This window comes from Dufourea novaeangliae, unplaced genomic scaffold, assembly GCF_001272555.1.
Source record: "Dufourea novaeangliae isolate 0120121106 unplaced genomic scaffold, ASM127255v1 scaffold261, whole genome shotgun sequence".
Lineage (NCBI taxonomy): Eukaryota > Metazoa > Arthropoda > Insecta > Hymenoptera > Halictidae > Dufourea > Dufourea novaeangliae.
This window is the reverse complement of record NW_015374134.1, coordinates 7,520-31,955: the sequence shown is the minus strand read 5'-3', so window position 1 is coordinate 31,955 and position 24,436 is coordinate 7,520. Positions and strand designations below refer to the sequence as shown.

General features: G+C 40.9%; 2 protein-coding genes across 2 annotated transcripts; both read left to right on the top strand.

Moving 5' to 3' along the window:
- The first annotated feature begins 1,731 nt into the window (after nt 1–1,731).
- On the top strand, nt 1,732–4,657 carry LOC107191252 (kelch-like protein diablo). Its single transcript, XM_015580242.1, has 5 exons — nt 1,732–2,045; nt 2,126–2,441; nt 2,526–3,223; nt 3,490–3,832; nt 4,074–4,657. Exons 1-5 carry the CDS (start codon nt 1,732–1,734, stop codon nt 4,263–4,265), a joined length of 1,863 nt encoding a protein of 620 aa, XP_015435728.1. The 3' UTR covers nt 4,266–4,657.
- A 10,046-nt stretch (nt 4,658–14,703) lies between these two features.
- Nucleotides 14,704–18,456, top strand: LOC107191251. Its single transcript, XM_015580241.1, has one exon. The coding sequence runs from the start codon at nt 14,704–14,706 to the stop codon at nt 18,454–18,456; it is 3,753 nt and encodes a 1,250-aa protein (XP_015435727.1).
- Nucleotides 18,457–24,436: the final 5,980 nt, after the last annotated feature.

The following is a 24,436-nucleotide window of genomic DNA, read 5'->3' as shown; positions in this document are numbered from 1 at the left end:
TGTTATTAAGTGCATTATTATATGTAAAGCTGTGAAAAATAAAAATCTAAGTAGTTATAATCATAATTTCAAAATGAGAGAATTGATTTTATCGAAACGTATGTTGTCAGTATATAATTGAAATTTGAGTTTCTTCTAAAACTTATTTTTCTTGCCCAAATTATTTGAGGTATTTTTAGAACTTCTTCTTCTAGAATAACAAGATGTCAAGAACTAAGTACTAGGATTTATATTTTATGCAAAGAGTTTTCAATACTTTATTTTAAAATACCAATTATCTATCATGTATTAAATTTTCATTAATGGAAAAGAATGTTAAAAAATCGATATATTTTAATTATCATAGTTCATATTATAGGGATAACTGCAAGTATGAATTAGTTGAGAACTTTAAATACAAAATTAATTGATTCGTAGAATATATGGACATCAAAATAGTTTTATTAAATGGAAAGCAGTTACTCTTAAGGTGTCTTATTTTTCCATTCGGCTTTCCAGATAATTGTTTATACATAGAAAAATACAGTAAAAATTAAAAAGTTATATACATACCATGTGTATTTCAGTTATGTTTGCTCAACTATCCTGTTTCATATCTCATGTATCATCAAATAAGTCATTACAAGTTTAATTATGTACATTATATCAGTCAATTTTTTTGGAGCATCATTATAACTCTATTGTAAATAATGTCTATCTGATTGAATGTGTACCCTAACTAAACTATTTTGTACATACAATATGTTATATACATTGTATATGTAAATGTGGATAATTGGCTACATTTTACACTTTTGATGTAAGTACATTTTCTTATTTATTTTGTATTCTATATTTACAGGTGTCTACTCAGTAACAGTAGGTAATAAAGTAACGATAGTCTTGGTAACACAACATATACATCATCATATGCACAAAACTAAATAAACTTCTTTTTAATTAATGAGAAGAATGTTACAATATGTCTAGCACATATGTATAGCAAATATGTCTAGACTAGTATACCAGATTATCAACAAACTTGTGGAAGTTTACTTAAATTACATCTATAACTTTTACATGTTAAATCTTCTTATAATTAATAACAAGTTTAATCTTCTTATAATTTCTTTCTAATGAAAAAAATCAAGTTTATTAAACATTAGCAACTATTATACTTTCACATTTCTATTCCAGTGTTTATACTTACTGTACTAATTCTCTTTTGATCTATTGTGTGTATCTTACTGATTGTATCAAGATTTATAATAGATTTAATAATTACAAGTACATATAGATATATTTTTCAAGTTATTCAAAATTAGTATCTTCTATTTTGTACATAATAACTGAATCTTAATTATTTTTTAGATAAATTATAAAATCAGGAGATACCTCTATTTTTATAAAAAGATGGATATGTCATCCTATTTAACCCACAGGTTTAAATAGGACTTCGACATATACTGGTCTTCTTATGAAATGACGCATGTAAACAGCTGTACGGTTTAATTAGTTTTTGTAGGCTGGAATTGTACATGAAATTTTTGAAATCCTAGGTCCAAATGGATCCAAACATTGCCATCCAAGGGTTAACAGCTCTTCAACTGTTTGTCGAAAATTTCACAACAGACACCTAGAAATTTGATGAACAAGGAAGTGTAGACAAATAAAGAATGTGTGTTTTGATTGCAGGAATCGAAGATTAGGGGGCCTAGTACGGGCACGTTTGAGAGTTGTGGTGGTTGGTGAATGGTGTTGCAGATAGACTCGGTGTGGGGTTGGGCGTCACCCCCGCTGCGCCTCCAGCTAGGGGGGTCGAGGGGCGCCTCGGGGAGAGCGACCGCGGGCGCCCCATCCTCACAGAGGATGGGTGAAATGGTCGTGGAACGCGCGCCTTCCCCAGCCCGCCTCAGCCATACCTCCGAGAAGCATCCTCGTGCTACGCTCACGGAACTTAATGTCCTACGTCGGCATCGAGAACTTTGCGATGTCGTGCTCAATGTCGGCTCTAGGAAAATATTCGCGCACCGCGTTATTCTCTCAGCGTGTAGTCCTTACTTCAGGTAAACCATATCTACCCATAATTAGAAAATACTCTGTAGCCCGATTCAATTTATCACTAACACCAACTCATCCTCCACAGAGCAATGTTTACTGGGGAGTTGGCGGAATCTCGACAAACTGAAGTTACAATACGCGATATAGATGAAATGGCAATGGAATTATTGATAGATTTCTGTTACACTTCTCACATCATCGTTGAAGAAGCAAATGTTCAAACTCTCCTTCCAGCAGCGTGCCTTCTTCAGCTAGCAGAAATTCAAGATATATGTTGCGAGTTTCTCAAACGCCAACTCGACCCTTCCAATTGTCTAGGTATACGAGCGTTTGCGGATACACATTCTTGTCGGGAACTGTTACGAATCGCAGATAAGTTCACGCAACATAATTTTCAAGAAGTATGTTTTCAGGGTCCTTCACGGTATTGTTTACTGTTCTGTTTAGCTTTGATTAATGTCATATTTGTGTTCACTCTCGAATAGGTAATGGAAAGCGAAGAATTTTTGTTATTACCTGTTGGCCAATTAGTAGATATTATTTCCTCAGATGAACTAAATGTACGAACGGAGGAACAAGTATTTAGCGCGGTTATGAATTGGGTTAAATACAATGTTACTGAGAGAAGGCAGCATCTGGCACAAGTTCTTCAACATGTACGATTACCCCTCCTTAGTCCAAAATTTTTAGTTGGGACCGTGGGATCCGATCTTTTAGTACGATCTGACGATGCATGTAGAGATTTGGTGGACGAAGCAAAAAATTATTTGCTACTTCCTCAAGAAAGACCGTTAATGCAAGGTCCTCGAACACGTCCTAGAAAACCAACTAGACGCGGCGAAGTATTATTTGCCGTTGGCGGATGGTGTTCCGGCGACGCAATAGCCAGCGTTGAAAGATTTGATCCTAACACCGCTGATTGGAAAATGGTCGCTCCGATGAGTAAAAGAAGATGCGGTGTTGGAGTAGCAGTACTGAATGACTTGTTGTATGCAGTAGGCGGTCATGATGGACAAAGTTATTTAAATAGCATCGAACGATACGATCCACAGACGAACCAGTGGTCTTGCGACGTGGCCCCTACAACATCTTGCAGAACTAGTGTAGGTGTCGCAGTGTTGGATGGTTTTCTTTACGCCGTAGGTGGTCAGGATGGTGTCCAATGTTTAAATCACGTCGAAAGGTATGTTCCTTTTTTCCAATGAATTTCTTAATTCTCTTTTGCTTTACACATTGGACAAATCTTGGTACATGTAACTCAAAGCTTGAACAAGCATGTACAACATGTGACACGGAATGATGACAGATATTTATATTTGGTGATTTAAGTGTGTTGAAAAGAGAAGCTAACATGAATTCTACCATTTATGTGTTGCTAGGTCTAATTCTGTGTTGCATATTGCTTGTACTGTGTTACAAAGAAAGAAAACAAACGATAATTTTGTACAGGTACGACCCTAAGGAGAATAAATGGTCTAAAGTATCGCCAATGACCACCAGAAGACTTGGAGTTGCTGTTGCTGTGTTAGGCGGTTATTTATATGCCATCGGCGGGTCTGATGGCCAGTCGCCCTTAAACACGGTAGAAAGATACGATCCAAGACAAAATAAATGGTCTCAAATATCGCCTATGTCTACGAGACGTAAGCATTTAGGCTGTGCTGTATTTAATAATCTAATTTACGCCGTTGGAGGCCGAGATGACTGTATGGAACTCTCGAGTGCAGAACGGTATAATCCTCACACAAATTCTTGGAGTCCGATAGTTGCTATGACATCAAGAAGAAGCGGAGTAAGTTAACATATATAATTATAAGATTACTATAACATTATAGTGTTAAATCTTATAGAACTATATAACAACTGAAAATCTACTTAAATCAGGTAGTACACATATTTCAGTTGATTCGTGTTTTCGTTGTCAATTTGTATAAATCCTCTTTAATATAAGTCTATAATGGCCTGTATGGTTAAATATTGTTCTTTCCGAACCTTTAACCGGATAAAATTCAATTTTTTGTATTATATTACAGGTAGGATTGGCGGTAGTGAATGGTTTACTATACGCCGTAGGTGGATTCGATGGAACTGCCTATTTGAAAACAATAGAAGTGTACGATTCGGAACAAAATCAATGGAAACTATGTGGTTGTATGAATTATAGAAGATTAGGTGGAGGAGTAGGAGTAATGCGGGCCCCACAAACCGAAAACTACATTTGGTAGCTCAGGCCCCCCTCTTCAGCCCAAGTGGCTGAAACTCCATTAACTCCTCTTACACCGGTAACTCCTCCCGCTCCTGTATCGGTTCCTGTTGTTATAACTAATACAAGAAAACGCTACCGCCGATCGATGAGCATTATATAATACATGCATTTTGAAAGACTGCCTTTCTAAAGATAAAGCCATTTCTATTGTAAAATCGGTTGCATTCTGTTTAGCTTATCATGATGCAAGATAATTACTGTGTACTAAATATGGATGTATATTTTCCAGTTTGTGTAGAAAATTTATCCTTCGATAGTGTTTACACTGCCGCGACTGTAGCATTTCTTTTCTGTAATATCTTATTTTGTAAGGTATTTCCAATTTATTATTTATATACCCTTTTATGCACGGCAAGGTACGAATTAAAATCATTTTAGATTTAAGTATTACATTATTATAACTTTTTTTGATGAAGCAGTTGTGTATATCGTGAACGTTCAAGTAATATATGTATGTGTGAAAGAAAAGAAATAGAAAAGCAAAATCTCTTCTAAACTATTCTGGAACACAGTACTCATTTCAATGGGATGCTCGCACCTTCCATCTTTCAGTGACTCAAAGAAATAAATTTTTACAGTACATATTGATGTCTGAAACTTCATTATGGAGGGCTGCTTGCACACCCACTGATACAAGAATAAAGATCTAACCAGGTAAATTGTTTCTGTTTCGATAGTATGCTTTTTAAATGTATGATATTCATCAATAAGACTGAACTGAAACCAAAAATTACATGAAATGAATGTTTCTGGCTCTAAGAATATTTTGGTTCAAAGCAATGAAAAACGCGTATGAGTTTTAGCACGAGATTATCGCTTACTGTATGTTGAAATGCTTAAAAATCTTCATTCTTGCGTGCACCACAAAAGAGATCATGTTTTGCATATTCAAGTTTTGTTTAGAGTAGTAAAAAAAGTAGTCTTATTGTACAAAATGGTGATAGGGATCATTATCCAACAATTTCATAATGTAACGTTTGTGATATTAAAATAATAAGAAACAGCAAATTCGGCTGGGATTGTAAACAATATTTTATTAAAAAATATGGTTTTGTAATAATTTAAATTTAAAGGTATAAAAAAACAAAAGATTTTTCTCGATTAGTTACAAATATAAAGTTTACAAATCACTCTAGTTATGTTACATTTATGAGATTGTTGAACGAACTAGAACATGTCTCTAGTATAAGAATATACTGATGATATGATGTAATTGTCTGTATTAGCTTGTTAAAAAATCACTATGAGAAATTGTATGTTTTCAACATTGTATTCATAACTTTTGCCAACAAAACAATTCGTTTTGATTAATAGTAAATTATGAAGAAACAGAGAAGTTTTTTCATAACTACAGTATATTTCTAAAATGCATATAGGAAAAATGAAATATTTATGTTGAGTTCCAATAATCTGATTAGAGACTTAAAATGGTACAAATTACTGTAATCACTAAACAAAGTTCAAATAAGTAAGTGTTCATCTTCAAATTTGATTTACAAGTGGTTAAAATTGTAGTTTGAACATAAAATGTTAACTCTTACTAAGATTTTGAATCTCTACTTGGCTTTTTGAATTTCAATCGAATTTTCTTTAAATTCACGTAACAAAGAATAAAAGATGTATTGTTTACATAACTTTTAATTTGAATGTAATAATGCTTCCCATAAACAGAAAAAGATACACCATTAAAAAATGACAAAATCATAGACACTTTATTATATTTAAACTAGTAAAGTCAGAGTCTTCAGTTTTATTCATTAGTGCTCTTGAGTAACACACATTCTTTTCTATACAATGAGTTTCGGAAACGAAGCAGGCAATCCAAATAGGCAGGTTATACAGGCAGAATAGAACGTAATTTATGGCAGAAATAAAAATCAAACGACATAGTAATAAAACGAAGGATATAATAAATTTTGTAAAGTTTAGTATCTGAAGACAAAAACCTCACTATTTACTAGATAACAATTTTTATTGTTAAGTTATTTGTAAGAACGAACAGATACTTGCTAACAAAGATTTGCATAAGAAATTTCTGCTTTTAATTTTTAATTTACTGTAACACTTATCTCACTCGAACCATAATTTACATTCTATCTTGTATAACAAAGTTGTTCCTTGTTCCGTCTTCATATTTTGTTAACATTGACACATGTAGACATTTCCATAAAAACTGTAATTCTTAGGGATAATCTTTTCATGAATGATTCGTTACTTTTAAAGTAACTACATAAGAATTAAAAGGATATTACATACTTTACTAAGTATTCCTTTGCAACACAAGGTCGATGATGTTATTGTCATAGAATTCTGAAACTACAATAACTAATACACGTAATATTTATATGAAAAAGTAAATTCGACTGTAATTTTCATCTGAGTCATTTATGACACATTTAATAGCTGTTTCATTCTGCGAGGACATACGCTATAAAATATATAAAACATTTTTAATTTTCAGTTAAAATTTCATTTTTTCTATTAATTTGATACATGTCATTTTGTTATAAAATTAAAGTCTTATTACGAATAAGACTTTTCTCGTAATTAGAAAACAAAGAAAATTTAATCTACGTGTACGATCACATTACAGACGCTATACAGGGTAGCCCATATAAATACTTACAAGCTGTTTTTTCAAAAATTTCAAAAGATCAGTAAGTATTTTTCATTGTACCATCTTATGTCATGAATGTAACTTACCTTTCGGAACAAATACTTTTTAGAACGTTACGTAATCTTAATTCAACGAGTACTTTCAATATCATTAAACTTTCAAATTATTATACATAATATATATATATATATATATATATATACCGGTCAAAAGTTTGGGTCCACTTCACAATGTTAATGAAATGTTCAAAAAACCATGGTTTTCTTCGTTTATTATTTTTTATTATCAATATTTATGAAAAAGTAATCATTGTTTATACAAAATATGTCAACTCACAAAGAAACCCGCAAGTATTTATTTATATTTTTGATTCTTCGAAATATCCGCCTTTTGCTCGCATAACAGCAGCGCATATTCTGGGCATCCTTTCAATTAATTTATGCAATGATTCCGTCGTTATTTGATTCCAGCAATTCTGTAGGAACGTCCAAAGCTGTTTTGTATTAGTTGGTTGCAATTTTCTCACTTGTCTGTCCAACTCGTCCCACAGCAACTCGATCGGGTTACAATCCGGCGACTGAGGAGGCCATTCCATATATTTGAGTTCTTTCTGCTTCTCTTTGGCTGCGATATAATCCCGGCAAAATTTAGAAGTGTGCTTAGGATCATTATCTTGCTGAAAAACGAATCCGCGACCCACAAGTCTTTTTCCACACGGAAAAGCGTGCCGTTGAAGAATGTTGTGGTAGACTTTTTTGTCCATGATACCCTCAATGTTCACAATGTCACCAACAATGTCCCCAGCAAAGCATCCCCAGACTAACACTGACCCTCCACCATGCTTGACTGTGGGGATCACACATTTGTTAATCATGCGTTCGCCAACCAAACGACGAACATATTGTCGGCGTCGTTTGTTGAAAATTTCAAATTTTGATTCGTTCGTGAACAAGACTTTAGACCATTGTTCAGTTGTCCAATCTTTATGTTTCTTAGCCCAATTCAATCTTTTAACTTTGTTTTGCTTGCGTAGTAATGGTTTTTTAGCGGCGACGCATCCTGTCAAGCCATAATTTCGTAGACGTCGCTGTACCGTCGAAACAGATACTGGTGTTTCGCGCGCGGAGTTGAGTTGTTCGCGAATTTCGGGGGCTGTGAGAGAACGATTTTTCTTACTTACAACAGAGATGAACTTGTCCTCTTGTTTTGACGTAGTTTTAGGCCTCCCAGAACGATGACGACTCTGATTACACCCTGTTTCGCTCTTTCTTTGTAACGCTCTCATGACTGCATTTTTAGAAACATTACATTTAGAAGCAATTTTTCGCGTTGAATAACCTTCTTCATGTAGTGCCACAATAACTGCTCGTGTCTCTACACGCAGCTCTGCTTTTCGATCCATTTCTCTACGAATGAAACATGAAATATATAGTTTTATTCACATTTCAATAATGAGATGATATTTTTCGAATTACGTCAATTTACATAAAAATTTTTGTCGAACACTTACGATTTTGAATACGAAAAATGTTCTACTCAACTTTGTGCAAAGAAAAATATAACAAACAATTGGAAATATAACTCTTGGAGTGAGTTTTTGCAGCACAATGGTGTTACGCGTAATAGACACTAGACGCATCGATAGAATGCAACAAGTCATAACACGTGTATGCTCGATCTACGCGTCTCACAAGGGCGCCCTCTCCACTCTGACCAGTAGCAAGACGCACGTGCTTGACAAAATCCACTGAGTAGCCGACTTAATTGTGTAGAATTCAAAAATAAAGCAAGTGGAACCAAACTTTTGACCGGTAGTTACATGTATATATATATATATATCCCCTTCTGGTACTACCACGAGTCTGACTCGTACAAATTACGGGACACACATGAATACTTTAATTAATATTTAAATATCTTCGCAAAATGATACTGCAAGACAAATATACCATTTTATTTATGAAAGTCCACAAAATTTTTGGCAATAAATAGAAATCGATCAGTGTTAATAATAATGGCTGTACATAGTATGGTATGACCCACACATCATAATGAAACGAAATGTAGGGGGGAGGGGGTGGGAGAATCCTAAATATAAAGTTTTAGCTGCGAGTCTTAATTAGTTTCTGAGATATTAACAAAAAGTTTCAGCATAATACATTGAATTCTGTCTATACAGACGTTATTAATTACAAGTGTCTTCGCTCTAGAAGTCATCATCGTCAACTGTCGAATATGCGATTACGTAATTGAGCGGTTTTCACCGCTTGCGGACGATATAAAATGTGTGTAAAGTCCAAATTGGTTCCATGTGTTATTCATTTTCAAGCAACTCATAATGGAGCGACCATAAACATTTTAGATGTTATAGTCAGTTATATTTTTAACATTAAAGAAGAACAATTTGGATTTATGTGTAAACATTTTTTCTTCGCCTGCCTTGGCTCTCCCATGCCAGTTACAGAGAATCCTCGTTGAGTAATTAAATTTGTTTTTTGCCCGAAGCCCGAGCTTCGGTAACAAAAGCGGAGGAGCAACAAAGTACCTATACGCTTGACATTCGAACACTCACGTCAGTACCGAGGAGCCTTCACGCACTCAGCAAGGATTCTTGTACCTGCGAAACGGCCTGTTTCGCGAACGACTGCGCTGCGCACTTTAGCTTGGCGCCAGCGACATCACAGACGAGATATATAGGGTGTCCCAAAAATGTCCTCCGACCCGGAAATGGGGCACTCGGGGATTGGAACAACTTTTTCCTTAGCAACAATCTAATCTGAGGCTTCGTTACCGAGATATTAACGAAAAACCGCGACCAATCAGAGCGCGAGTTTGCCTGCCGATTTCCTGCGGTAACGTTGGCTACCAATCGCAGTGCATAGCCAATGCTACCGCGAGAAATTGGCTGAAAGACTCGCGCTCTGATTGGTCGGTGTTTTTCGTTAATATCTCGTTAACAAAGCCATAGTTAACCATTTTGCCAAGGAAAAACTTGTTTCAAATCACCTCACGAGTCTCCCATTTCCGGGGCCTCCATGCCCGGTCTTATAGTAGGGATGAAGCGAGACCGACATCACGGCTTGGCCGAGTGCCAGTACGGCTTCCGCTGTGGGCGATCAGCGCTCGATGTGATCGATCACGTTAGGTCCATCGCGGGCTCGACCGTCTCCCAGGGTGGAATGGCGTTGACCGTTAATCTTAATGTGACCAACGCATTTAACTCCCTGCCTTGCGAGCAACAGGGAGGGTCTTCGCGAGCACGAGGTACTTACCTACATGCGAGTCGTGCTGTTCGACTATGTCGAACCGCTGGATCGAGTATCCCGGCCGGGCGGAATGCTCGAGAGGGCGATGAACTGTGGCGTATCCCAGGGTTTTGGTTTGGGTCCGTTCCGATGGAACCTGGAGTGCGACGCGGTTCTGCAGAAGTCCTGCCCACCAGATGTGAATAGTAGGTGTAGTCGGACGAGACTGGACGCGGATGGCCCGCCGCAAAGAAGTGGCAGTGGCACTCACCGTCGCCAGGATCCGGGCCTTGGGGCTGGACATCTCGCCGCAAAAGACGGAGGCCGCCTGGTTTGACGGGTTGCCTCTGTCGCGGCGACCGTCCCAGGCCCGCATCCGAGTAGGTGAGGATCTTGTTGAGTTCAGCGACAGTTTCCAACACCTAGATCTCGACCTCGACAGCCGCTGACGCATTAAAGGCCACTTCGACAGCCTGGTCCCCCGGGTGGAAGGGGTGGCGGCACTTCTAGGCCGCCACCTGCCCAAACTTGGGGGGCAAACCGAGAGGGTACGCCGCCTCTACGTGGGGTTGGTCCGGGCAATGGTCCTATATGGGTCGCCCGTCTGGGCCACTGTCCTGAAGGCCTGTCAACGAGGTCGGCAGCTACTCCGTCGCGTACAACGGCGGAGGAGCATCAGGGTCGTGCGGCAATATCGGACCATTTCCCACAAGGCGGCGACGGCGCTGGCGGGCGTGGTCCCCATTCAGCTGCAGGCGGCGGCTGATGTCGATGTTTATCGGCGTCAAGCAGCCTTCCGCCGCTCAGGGAAAACCGCTCCGCCCGAAGCGGTCGAGGATTTGAAGCGCCGGACTCGGCGGATCGCTCGCGAAGCGTGGCGGATGCAGCTCGAATCAAGCTGTGGCCATGGTACGCTCACCAACCACCTCACGCAAATACTCACCGGACACGGTTGTATCGGTGAATATCTGTACAAAATTCGGTCGGAGGCGACGAAAGAGTGCCGATAGTGCGGCGCGAAACTGGACTCCATGCAGCATGTACTACAAGAGTGTCCGACTTTCGCCGGTGAAAGACGGGCACTCCAGCGCATCGTAGGCTTGGACCTCTTGCTGCAAGCCGTGGTAGAAGCCATGGTCAGCAGTCGGAGGTTCTGGGACACCGTGGCCTCCTTCTGCGAGGAAATCCTCTTGCGGCAGGAGGCCGGTGAGCGGAGTCGGGAACAATCCGTACAAGGAGAGCGAGGCGGGCTAGGTGGTGGCTGTCAGCTACCTTCGCTGCCGACCCTCCCTGGTGGAGGGATACGCACAGGGAGCCCTAGGGTCTTCTAGCTCGCCTGCCTCCTCACTCACGGTGCGGGTCTGCACGGTTGGAGGAAACTGGCCGCCACGCAGGCGCACGAGCTAACGGGGTCACTGCCGCGGTGACCCCTCGCGCTGCCAGCGGGGCAGCCCGAACCGAGGCGTCAGTACTGGGGGTACTACCGCTGTCGCGGCCGGCCCAGAAGACACCACCGGGTGGTGGCCCCCCCGATGCTGTATGTAGGAAGTGGACGAACGGACCATCAGCCTTCTCAGGGGGAGCAGCCCCCCCGTGCCTAGCGGGAGGCAAGGGCGGGGCCGGTCGCGGAGGTGTCCTTTAGCGTTCCCGTGACCGGCCCTTACGCCCGAGAGGACCACCATGGGGTTTTTAGCGTAGTGAAATCCCGCACATGCCGTCTCTGCCCCCAGCGGAGGCGGTACTCCTTTTTTAGGTTTTACCCCGTCAAAAAAAAGGGGGGGATGCAACGAGACCGAAGGACAGAAGTAGCGTTGGAGTAACTTCTCTCTTGCACGCACATCGCAGAGGGGGGGGGGGACGACTGGACGGCGATGAGGAATGCTGCACGCATGTAATGCCTCTACTACAGCCGTAGGAGAATCCCCCACCAACAGCCCCATTAGAAAGGGAAAGTTACTGCAGTTATTGTCATCTCTTTCTAGTTCCAACTTCATCCCTACCATAAGACCTCGCAGTCTATTATATGTCTATGGAAAACTCAAACTAAAGACGAGATAGTGAAATAGACCTAACATACGATGTAATTTTCTGTCCCATGCTTTGAGGGAGTCAGAAGCCCCGTGTAAGGTCCCAGGTGCTATATTATCCCGGTGTTGACGCTATTTCGGGTTCTTGCTCCTACTCCCACCCGAAGGCATAGGGAACATAAAGGAGAAGAAACGGATTAGAGGACAAAAAAGAGGTACGTTTCGCCTCGGGACCACCAGCCAGACTTATCAGTAAGGCTACAGCTGGTGGCACCTGCCCTAAACGTGTAGGACGAGAGGATTTTGGAACTTGTATTGTTACGTGATACGCGAAATTCGGTCGGTCGCGTGGGCGTTTCACGGCACGTACGTTTCCCTCCCGGTCCCGTACCTCCGCTCGCATTCCCGCGATTCTCCCAACCAATTATTAGGGCGCCAGGCATTCCGACGAGTGCCAGCCGATATTCCCCGAATACCGGCCCACACTCCGAGTTCCCCTGAGGGGCCGAAACCGTTCGACCGACCCGAAGGAAAAGAAACCCGCCCTAGATAGTTCGCATTCGGCCAGAGTTCGCAAATATAGGAGGGAAGGCGCTTCTCGCGACAGGAGATCCCGCTCAAACAACAACAAAAAAACTACACAACGAAGGCGATTCGGCTTAATAGGGCAGTAACATTTAATAGAATTCTCGCGTCGGCCTCTACAGAGACCGCGTTACAATAGATGACACGCTTTAACAATCAGCAGTCCGACGGTCGACTTTGGTCGCGATTAGCGAGGTCCTTACAATTAATAACAATCGGCAGCTCAGTGGTCCGCGGCCACTCGAAACATTAAATTTTGCCAGCACGACAGTACGGTACGAGACGACACGATACCCGGCAGCTCGAGATTGTACCACCGTCGGCTACAATAAACTTTACAATGACTTGGGTGCGCTCGCGCAATTACATCGAGCCCTGGAGGAAAACTGCGAGGATTCTACTATAATGAATTTCTCCCGAGAACCACGTGTTCGCACTGCACAACACGTTAGCGATATTACACGCTACCTCGGCTATCGCGACATTGTCCTGGTGAGTACGAGATCAAGGTTTTCCCACGTGAAACAAGGTGAGAAGGCTTACCTAATGAGGGACGCAAATTTTCCCTGCTCTCTCCTTAGCTCGCTTTTCACCGATCTTCAATTCTCTCGCTCTACTCTACTCCTATTACTCTCTATCACGCTCTCCTGAACTCACACACTCAACTCTCGCGACAGACGCAACCCAAGTGATTTTCGGGATACCGTTACGCGGCGTTTGGACATAGCGTGCCCCCATACCCTACTACGCTAATTTTCTCTCCCCGCGTGCCCCCCATATACTCCTGCGGAGCCACGCTCCTACGGCTCAGGGACGACGCGCCGTGGAAGGATCCCCTGACCATGGAGCTTCCTTCCGCCTTGTGAGAGGTCTAGTCTGACGCCCTTCTAAGCCGCGTACCCATCTGAGCATGCAGGCCGCATGAGCACCGAACGTGCGCGCGACATGCTCGGGCGATGTTCGGGGACGCACAGGCCGAAAACCCCGTACCCATCTGTGCATGCGACCCGAATGAGCAAGGGATAAGTAGCGGACGCACGCCGAAGAAGCGACCGTGCGCTGAAGTGGATGGCGAAGCGAACAAAAACACCATTCGGCCGAGCTGTTCGCCCGATCCAGTCGTTGTCGGTACATCAAAGTGAGCACGCCACAGAATGTTTTAGGTCTCTGAAGTTAGCACCCCCAAATGCAAAATTTTATGAAAAACAAACAGTATTCGTTTGTCTACGATTTGTCCACATTTTTCGACCCCAAATTTTCGTTTGTCCACCTAGCAGAATCGAATTATTAATAAAGAAAACATAAATAATGAGATATGATCGCTCTGAGCAGGTGTTTCAGTTTGACTGGGGCGTTGTGTTTGTCTCCATCGTCGCATTTTCTCTGATAATTAGTGTATGTTAGCGTCGATTCCTTTATGAAGGGAGATGCACGTGGCGTCGGCTTCTTGAGAGGAGATTGTATCGCCAATAGCCGGAACCTTAAACATAACATCGGGCGTTTAGGTTCTGTGGCGGCTCGAGTGGCGATACTTTGTTGATTCCTCGCGGCTTCGACGTCCGGGTATTGCGTGACGGCAAAGGGCCCGACGCCCTGTTGCCGGTCGCTAACGAAGCGCATGCGATAAAATATTTGGAATAAAGGATCTGGCCACGGAGTGGGGAGAGTCGGGGGACTCTCTGGCAAGAGGACTGTGTCAAAAGACACGGCACTTACCCCAGAACCTTTGAGGAATACAGATCTCCTTTAAAAAACCGAGGCGTCAATATAAAGTTTCTAACATCAGAAGTGGGATAAAGTAGCTTTCGCGTCCACAACGAAGTGAATAAGATTTATCTTATTGAATATCGGTCTGGTGTGTGCGCGTTTGTAAGCGTGTTACAGTGTGTTCCTTTTGTGTGGTTATTATTAATAAAAATAATAATGGCGGCAAATGAGGCATCTCCTCTTGATGAGCTGGTTCGTCAGGTATTGGAAAAAATTGGAGCGAGTGTGACAGCGTGTACTGCAGCTCCTGTTAATTCATCTACTCCTGTTCCTGTGGGAGCGATGCCGCAGTTTAGTGGGGCCGATTTGGGCGACGACGCAAATCTGTGGTGTACCAGGGTGGAGGAGTTAACAAAAGATGTGCCGCATCAGAGATTAAGTCTCGCAACTCATGCGCTTGTTGGTCCAGCGAAGAAGTGGTATCAGGGATGGGAAGCACAACCGTGTACGTGGGAAAAATTCCGAGAAGATTTGTGCGCAATGTTTGTGTCTGAGAGGAAGTTACACGATCGTCTTTTGCGTGCATTACAATACGCTAGTGACGGAGTAGTCAGTTATGCTGAATACGCACGTACAAAACTGACGTATTTAAAACAAACGAGGGTTTCATTTTCTGCCGCCGAATTCATCGAACTTATTGTGACTACAATTACCGATCCAAATGTGCGGCAGGCGATGTTGAACGCACGATATAATACCACGTCGGATTTACTTGTGGGGATATCCGAATACAAGAAGATTCCTCGAGAAAAGGAGGAACAACACGAAGCAGAGAGAGCACGTCCTTTATATCGAAAGCGTTGTTACACCTGTGACATTGTGGGCCATACGTCTAGACAGTGTACCAAGAAACCACGGTTGGATAGGGAACGTAGCCCTTTGAGACGGAATTCGCCGAAACGTCACTCCCCAAAACGAAGTCCACCAAGGCGAGTTGTTACCTGCACTTATTGTTCCAAGCGGGGACACGAGGAGGTAAACTGCTGGGCGAAAAGACGTGCAACCCGTGAGGACCAGGTAGCGAAGAAGCCGGACATGAATGACGGAAAGCACCAGATGAATGTCTGTTATTCCGTCGACCATAAATTGACACCTGTTGTGATACGCGATATTCTGGTTCGCGATAGTTTAATAGACAGTGGAGCAACGTGTTCTTTAATTAAAGAACGAGTAGCCAGACGAGCTAATTGCAAAATAAACTCGTATACAACAACGATACGGGGCATTTCGGACTCTACTGTAAAGACAGTCGGTAGTACGACTGTTGTGATAGAAGTGGATGGACTGTCGTTGGAGGTTGATTTATTTGTTGTGCCGGATGAGTTTGTTCCATACGACCTTATCGTTGGAAAAAATGTTTTGAGTTGTGGTGGGTTGCGGATGGTAACCGATTCGGACGGGACAACAAAACTTGAACGCGTGTCGGAGAAAAATCGGAACGGTGGAGGACCATCCGACCCGATGTGCTGTATCCTGGGGGAGGTAGCCGAGGAGGCTCGTAGCGGCTTAAGAGAACTGCTGGAACGACATAAGGATATGATTGCAGTAGGGAGTAAAGTGCGATGCGTGAGTACAGGGCAAATAAAAATTGCTACAAAAGAGGACCGAGCGGTGAGTTACCATCCTTATCGTTTGTCTATTTCGGAGCGAGAGAAGGTTCGTGAAATAATTTCTGAATTAATGACGAACGGGATTATTCGTGGGAGTACGTCTTCATATGCGAGTCCCATTATTCTTGTTAAAAAGAAAAACGGCGAGGATCGTATGTGTATTGATTTTAGGGCGTTAAACAGGATTACGATAAAGGACAAATATCCTTTACCTTTAATAGATGATCAGTTAGATCGCTTAGGCGATGCCAAATATTTTACCACATTGGATATGGCGTCGGGTTTTTATCAAATTCCAATTGCGGAAGATTCTATTGAAAAGACTGCGTTTGTAACGCCCGACGGTCATTACGAATTTTTGCGAATGCCGTTTGGTCTTGCCAATGCACCAGCTGTTTTTCAACGAGCTATTAATAACGCACTAGGCAATTTGAGGAATAGTATAGCATTAGTTTATTTGGATGACGTTTTAATTCCGTCCAAGACTATCGAAGAAGGATTAGATCGCCTGGAGCAAGTTTTACAAGCTTTAGATACGGCGGGATTTTCTTTGAATATGAAGAAATGTTTATTTTTCAAAACACAACTAGAATATCTGGGAAGAGAAATATCGGGGGAAGGTATTAGACCAGGTAGTGGGAAAATAAAAGCATTGTTGGAGGCGCCGGTCCCAATCAATGTAAAACAAGTGAGGCAGTTTATGGGGTTAGCGAGTTATTTTCGTAAATTCGTTCCTGAATTTGCTTCGCGGGCCTCATGTATTACGAAATTGTTAAGACAGAATCAACCTTGGTGCTGGGGTCCGAGTCAAGAGAATGCACGTAATTACATTTTGGACAAATTAAGTTCAAAACCGTTATTGATTATCTTTGATCCGAAGAGAGAGACTGAGCTGCACACCGATGCTAGTTCAATCGGTTATGGGGCCATATTATTTCAAAGAATGGATGGAGACCTGCGTGTCGTTGCATATTTTAGTCGGCGTACAACACCCGAGGAATCTCGTTACCATTCTTATGAATTAGAGACATTAGCAATAGTAAATGCATTGAAATATTTTCGTGTTTACCTTTTGGGTATTAAGTTTAAAATCATTACCGACTGCAATGCCATAGAAGCTACCAGCACCAAACGTGATTTATTACCTCGTATCGCTCGGTGGTGGATTTACCTGAAGGATTTTACTTTTGACCTCGAGTATCGTAAGGGGAAGCAGGTCGAACATGTTGATTATTTAAGTCGCAATCTTTATCACGACGAAAACTGTCATGTTGGTCATGAGAAAACATACGATCGAATTTCAAAAAAATATTGGTTTCCGAAGATGCGGGCATTTGTAAGGAAATATTTAGATCATTGTCTTACTTGTATTGTTTCTAAACGACATACAGGACCGAGGCAGGGTCTTTTACATTCCATTCCAAAAAAATGTATACCATTTCATACAATCCACTGCGATTGTGTCGGGCCTTTTGAAATTTCTAAGGATGGATATCAACACATTCTGGTAATAGTAGACGCATTCACAAAATACATTCAGTTAGTCCCGTTAAAAACCTTAAGCGGTTCCGAGACTTTACAAGTTTTTAAGGAACGATTGACACTGTTTGGTACGCCCCGTCTTATTGTTTTTGATAGGGGTACAAATTTCACATTCAAACAATTGCAGCAGTTCATTGTGAAACACGGTAGCGAAGATCATTTTATTGCTACGGGAGCTCCACGAGCTAATGGTCAGGCCGAGCGCTATGTAGCGACTGTAACTAACCTTTTGACAGTAGAGATTAAAAAGGGGACAGAATGGCCGAACAAACTAGCTAAGCTAATGTTGACCTTAAATACGACAGTACAGAAAACTACTGGTTTTTCACCGAGTCGTTTGCTATTTGGGTTAGATCAAGGCCCTGGCACAGTGGTGCGTATTGAAGAACAGTTACCTCCTACAGGAGAAGAAATAGATGTGATGCGCGATAGAGACGTTGCAGCCAAACGATTAGAGGAAAATGCCGTGAATCAAGATGCTAGATTCAATAAAACGCGTAGAAATAATATTGAATATAAGGAAGGTGACACAGTGTTCGTTAAACCTGGTGATAATAGGAGAGCAAAATTAGAAAAAAAATATGTTGGTCCTTTCGCGATTACGAAAGTTTTAATAAATGATCGTTATGAACTCGCAGGTAAATCAGGTAGAACCCAAATAGTACCCAAGGACCGGCTAAGGGTTTGGAAGGGTGATTGGAGCGGCGATTTTGATGTCAGTGATGAAGATGTCGAAACCGCGGATGAACCGTGTTAGCGTAGATCGAATTTTTAATATCTACAGTTATATTCTTGTATTGTGTTTTCGTTTCTTTGTATGTTACTTATGTTTTGTATTTGCTTAATTATTTCATTATTGATATTGTATTCTGTCTTTGTATTTAACTAGTGCTTGTATTAAATCAATGGTCATGGACGATGAATTGGTTGTTCCTGTGTTTTCTGGTCTTGAATGTTGGAAAGATGCATTTAGTATGTTTGGACTGAAAATGTTGCGTATAGGAGGGTGACGTCTGTGTGACGATCACGGACCTTGTAAAGCGCTGTTGTGAAAATGTTGCGTATAGGAGGGTGACGTCTGTGTGACGATCACGGACCTTGTAAAGCGCTGTTGTTGCTGCTGCGTTCGAGAGGGTGATGTCAGCAAAATATGACAGTCACGGACTCGGTAAAGCGCGATTATATTGAGGCTCAAGAGGCTGACGTCTAGAGATTGTGACGGTCACGGAATTGAGTACTGTATGAAATGTTATGTGTGAATTTGAGGCATTGTGATTTTTGGATGTATGCTTCCCGAGAGCGCGAAGCAGGTCAGATTGGCCGTCTTAGCGTCGATTCCTTTATGAAGGGAGATGCACGTGGCGTCGGCTTCTTGAGAGGAGATTGTATCGCCAATAGCCGGAACCTTAAACATAACATCGGGCGTTTAGGTTCTGTGGCGGCTCGAGTGGCGATACTTTGTTGATTCCTCGCGGCTTCGACGTCCGGGTATTGCGTGACGGCAAAGGGCCCGACGCCCTGTTGCCGGTCGCTAACGAAGCGCATGCGATAAAATATTTGGAATAAAGGATCTGGCCACGGAGTGGGGAGAGTCGGGGGACTCTCTGGCAAGAGGACTGTGTCAAAAGACACGGCACTTACCCCAGAACCTTTGAGGAATACAGATCTCCTTTAAAAAACCGAGGCGTCAATATAAAGTTTCTAACAAGTAGATCTAACATAAAGATCACGCGCGGCGGTAAATAAGGACGCGCTTCTGACAGAATGGTTGCACGAGTGTGGCGTAGTATTAATGAGGAGTACGCGTAATAAATTGTCAAAATCCGTTGATGTATGAAAGTATTATTTAAAATCCGAAATAGTGAACACTAATCTGAATATCGGGCACCGCGATAATTGGGGTGTATATATTTTCAAACAGAATATACGTGAAAATTTGTTATTCTCATAAAACGTCTCCAACTTTCTTCACATACCAATCAGATCTCTCCGCTGTCCACTACCTGAAGGCACGAACCAATCTAGACAGTTTAAGTAATATCCATTCCGGGATTAGTAACCGACCCCAACAGCTAGTCGGTTACCTATAACGAAAAATAACGGTTACAGTATAATTAATTAACGATATATTTATAAGAAACTATTTTACATATTTTATCTGTAAAAATATTTATTTTTAATATTTAAGTATGCACAAGTACTATATTTATTGGGACATGTATTTTCAATGGTTACTTCCTCATCATTTTAAGATTTTAGTGGTTCTAATTGTGTTAATTGTGTGCATGGAAAAATTTAAACTGAAATCAAAGGAAACTACCTCATAACTGCTTATATCTAAATTATTATTTAACTCGTTACCACTAATAGAACTTAAATCTAAGTGTTCTATAACTAAATTACTATTTACAGTGAATCCATTTGCATTTTCTTCGTTAATGCAAATGTTCAGAGTTGAATCAGCCTTATATGTAAAATAAATTAAATAAATTAAATAAAAATGCTGAGAAATCTAGTAGTCATAATCTATAATACTTACCGATAATTTATAAAAATTATAGATTCATATCATTTTACAATAAAATTTTTTGAAAATTTTATATAAAATATGTAAAAATCACGTATTTTGAATTATTTAAATAAATTACGTTGCAATAAAAATTAAAACAATTTATAAATTAAAATAGAAATCCTTAACGGCTAGTACCGGAAACCTTTCAATGCTGTTGGCTATCTGTTGTTCCTCCTACAGTCTTATTTGTTACAAGCTTTCTACATTTCAGCCAAAGTGCAAACATCGCCTCATATTTTTGTTCCCCAGACCATTTTCCATCTGTAGCTTCTGCTGCTTTAAAAAGTTCTAATATTCTGCAGTCTGTAGAACTCTCTATAAATGTTAATGTGCATTCATAATTATTATGTTCTGTTGTTGACATCTTTATATTAATATTCTCCTGCTGCAGAACTTGATTATTATTTAGTAATTTTCTATAATTTACTGCATCTGCCGAAAGTGGTGCAAGTCCACAAGCAGTAAACCCATGTGATAGAATATTTTTAATATTCAGAGATTGCAAAGCAGTTTCTAAAAGTGGTGCAAAGTTTTGTTTTGCCACAGCTATACCACCATTTTCCATTCTCCAATCTGTGACAGCTTTTTTCCAAGCTTCCTTCAGTGGACGAATTAAGGCAACATTCATTGGCTGAGTTATATGGGTCGAATTAGGATATAATGAAATTAGTTCTATTTTATGTTCTACGCAGAAATTGCTTAGTGCCATTGTAGCGTATGACGAGTGTCCATCTAGGTACATGACTATTGGAAATGTAATTTCTTTTTCAGTACACCATGGGTGGAACACTTTGGTCACATATTCATAAAATGACTCTCCAGTCATCCACCCATTATCTGATCTCCCTACACTCCAACCTCGAGGCACTTTGTCAATGATGCTTGATGGTAACCTTTGGTATGAATACATAACCATTAGTGGCAATAGCTGACCAGCTGCATTACCTATAATAAGTAAAAAAAAATATATATTTTTAAATTAAAGATATTTGGCGGCAATCTGTAGACTGGAAAATGTGAAAAGGAAAGGAGAGGGAGCGTTTCGTCCTGGGCCTGCTAGTGGACTCGTCAGTAAGGCTACCTAGCAGACCCTGCCTTAGACGCGGGGATATATGATGGTCGGTTAAGGACGTATATGTACGAACGAGGAAGGCTTCAAGTAGTTGCGGGAAAGGTGTCAACTAGGTAGACCTCTGATGGCGAATGTAGGGGGTAGTGCCGCCACAGTACCCCCTTGCCAGTGATGAACGATATCAGAGCGAGTTCTTCTTCCTAATGTCAGTCCGTGTCGAATCCTTTGAGTACCAGAGAGGACGGGGACGTTGTGATCTGTGCCCACTCGATGACGATCTGTGAAACTGCTTTTTCCTTGTAGAGCTGGTCGTCCGCTGACTCTACGTCGCGTCGTAGCGGATGTCGATGAGGCGCTGTCGCTGTCGTCAGCTGCAGGAAACCCTGCATGGCGAGCACGTAGCTCGTGCCGAAGATACAGGATCGTCGTGGCCAGACGCGCCGCCTTCGAACCTTATCGAGTCGTATATGCTGCTGTCCTAGACTGGCCATTGGGAGGGTGAGAATCGTGGCGCTGCACGCTCCTCCGTGCGTTTTTCCCGCCAATCTGCGGTTGATGTCCGTGCGTCCGACTATCGTAGGCGTATCACTGTAACACAGATCGCCGGTTGATGGCCACCCTAGGAGAGGGATTACGAAGTCTCGGCAATTGTAAAGCGATGTCCACCCATCATCCTTCTGGTAGGCGCGTCTCTTGCATTGTAGACTGCTCCTGGTTGTCGGTCGGTCTCCTTCGTCTACTGCGTATGTTCTTCTCGGGGTCACCAATTTGGCGGCAATCTGTAGACTGGAAAATATGAAAAGGAAAGGAGAGGGAGCGTTTCGTCCTGGGGGCCTGCTAGTGAACTCGTCAGTAAGGCTACCTAGCAGACCCTGCCTTAGACGCGGGGATATACGATGGTCGGTTAAGGACGTATATATACGAACGAGGAAGGCTTCAGATATTTGCGGGCAAGGTGTCAACTCGGTAGACCTCTGATGGCGAATGTAGGATGTAGTGCCGCCACAGATATTTTATTTGTTACCTGTAATGAATGTTGTTAGGCATTCCTTCTCATTTACACCAACTAGATTGTAAACACCTTTAGATTTCTTATTCGTCAGAACTTTATTGTCTTTTGGGTTCAAAAAAAAGGCTGATTCTTCACAGTTAAAAACCCTGGATGGGTCAATATCAATAAGGTTTTTTGACTTGAGGTAAGTTTTAACTTTTTGAAACCATCCATGTATTTTTTCTTCAGACACTTGACCATGCTTTTCACACAAATTTTGAGATGATTTTAAAGACAGTTGTGGGTGCCGTTTCAGAAAGGCTTCAAACCAATGTCTGCCTGGCCTACCATTATTGAATGGATTTTTTCTTCTTATAGACTTCATTAACAGTTTTACACTATCCAATAGCATGTCTTTGGTCAAAGGAAAACCTTTAGTGCCAATCAGAAGAATCCAATCCACTAACATATTTTCTTCGTCTTTCGTTAAAATTGTTGCAGGGCCACTTTTTTTTCCAATAGTGTAAATGCCTTTGTGCTTAGTTCTAATTGTAGAGAAAGGCACTCTGAACTGTTGGCTCGCACCTCTCACAGACATTCCTTTCTTGACAGCTTGCAAAGCATTCATTAAGTCTTTCTCTGTATACATTAAATATTTATTTGTACACCTTTCCTTCATCGTTCTCTCTGTTTTTCCTTCTTTCTTCTTTGCAGATGTACTCTTTTTAGTTGTTCGAGGCATGTTTATAAACTAAGAAGCGATAAAATAAATAAATTTAACTTTAAATATAATAATTAAATACGTTAAAAGTAAGTAATAATGTTTTAATAACGAGAGTATATATTTATATTCGGGGATCACCTCATTGAAATTATCTGTTCCAAAGCAGGAACTTACAGGTTATATGATTGACCGTATTAGTACTCACCTAGTTTTCCTGCGAGAACAACGTAAAACTTGAAAAGAAATAACAGTGTGCTATCCGATTTCCTTTCTGAACACGGTAAAACCGAATTTTGGAAAAAATATTAAAGATTCCGTAAGTTTTTTAATAAACACGCAGCGTCCACATGTAACTCACGATCGCAACGGAAACGCTCATTTCAACTCACATTTCTTTACGACGAACACACTAAAGTTATTTCTATTAATATGCTACCATCTATTGAACAGCGGGCTGTAGCATTTTGTACGGAAATACTGAACTAATTTAAAATAATTTTTTGTATAACTAATTTATTACTTAACTTTTTACATTAAATAAAAAATATACATACTGAGCAGAAATCGGGACGTGATTAGAAATAGGGACATTATGTCTTAATGTGTATTTTATTAGTATATATGTATTATTGCATAAAATGTAAATATGTATTATTTAGCAGTGCAATATTTACATATACTTATTTCTTATTATTAGCGATAAAATAGGAGAAATATAAACTCCAGCAATACAGAAAAGTTCATATTTCACTAGCATATATTATTAATATTTGTTAACATATACTTAACATTTTTGTTAACAAATAATCATTTAAGTACTTAAATATCGATTGCAGATACATTTGGATAAAGTGTAATCGATTTAATCTGTAATAAAGTAAGTTGCGCAATTCTACTGCATTTGTGAGGTGAAGCTGCCGCTAGAATATTAACAGGTCTCTTCAATTTCTGACGTCACATCATGACACCAGGCCTGTTATATTTCTGCTGCTAGTTTACTGTCAGTACTACTGTAGCAGACTCTCTAGCACATTTGCAGCAAATCTGCACATCAGGTCTACAGCAGAATGTAGTAATATATGTTTAGAGCAGGTCTGGCTGACTGGGAAACAGTAGAACCACCGACTACATATAGAATAGACCTACCATCCAATGCTTTTTTGTGTTCTACGTTCGCAGGGTACGTAGCCCTGTTACCATTTTAGTGTCAATACCCGACGTTACCGATGAAGCATGAATTTTGAGTATTATTAGTCCAAATGAAGTGTTATATATTCCATTCATATTGCGTGTATCTATATGATTTGATGGGAATAAAAATATCCGATGCTTCAGTTTAAGTTTAAGGGATGAATATGACAGTCATGAAATATGAAAC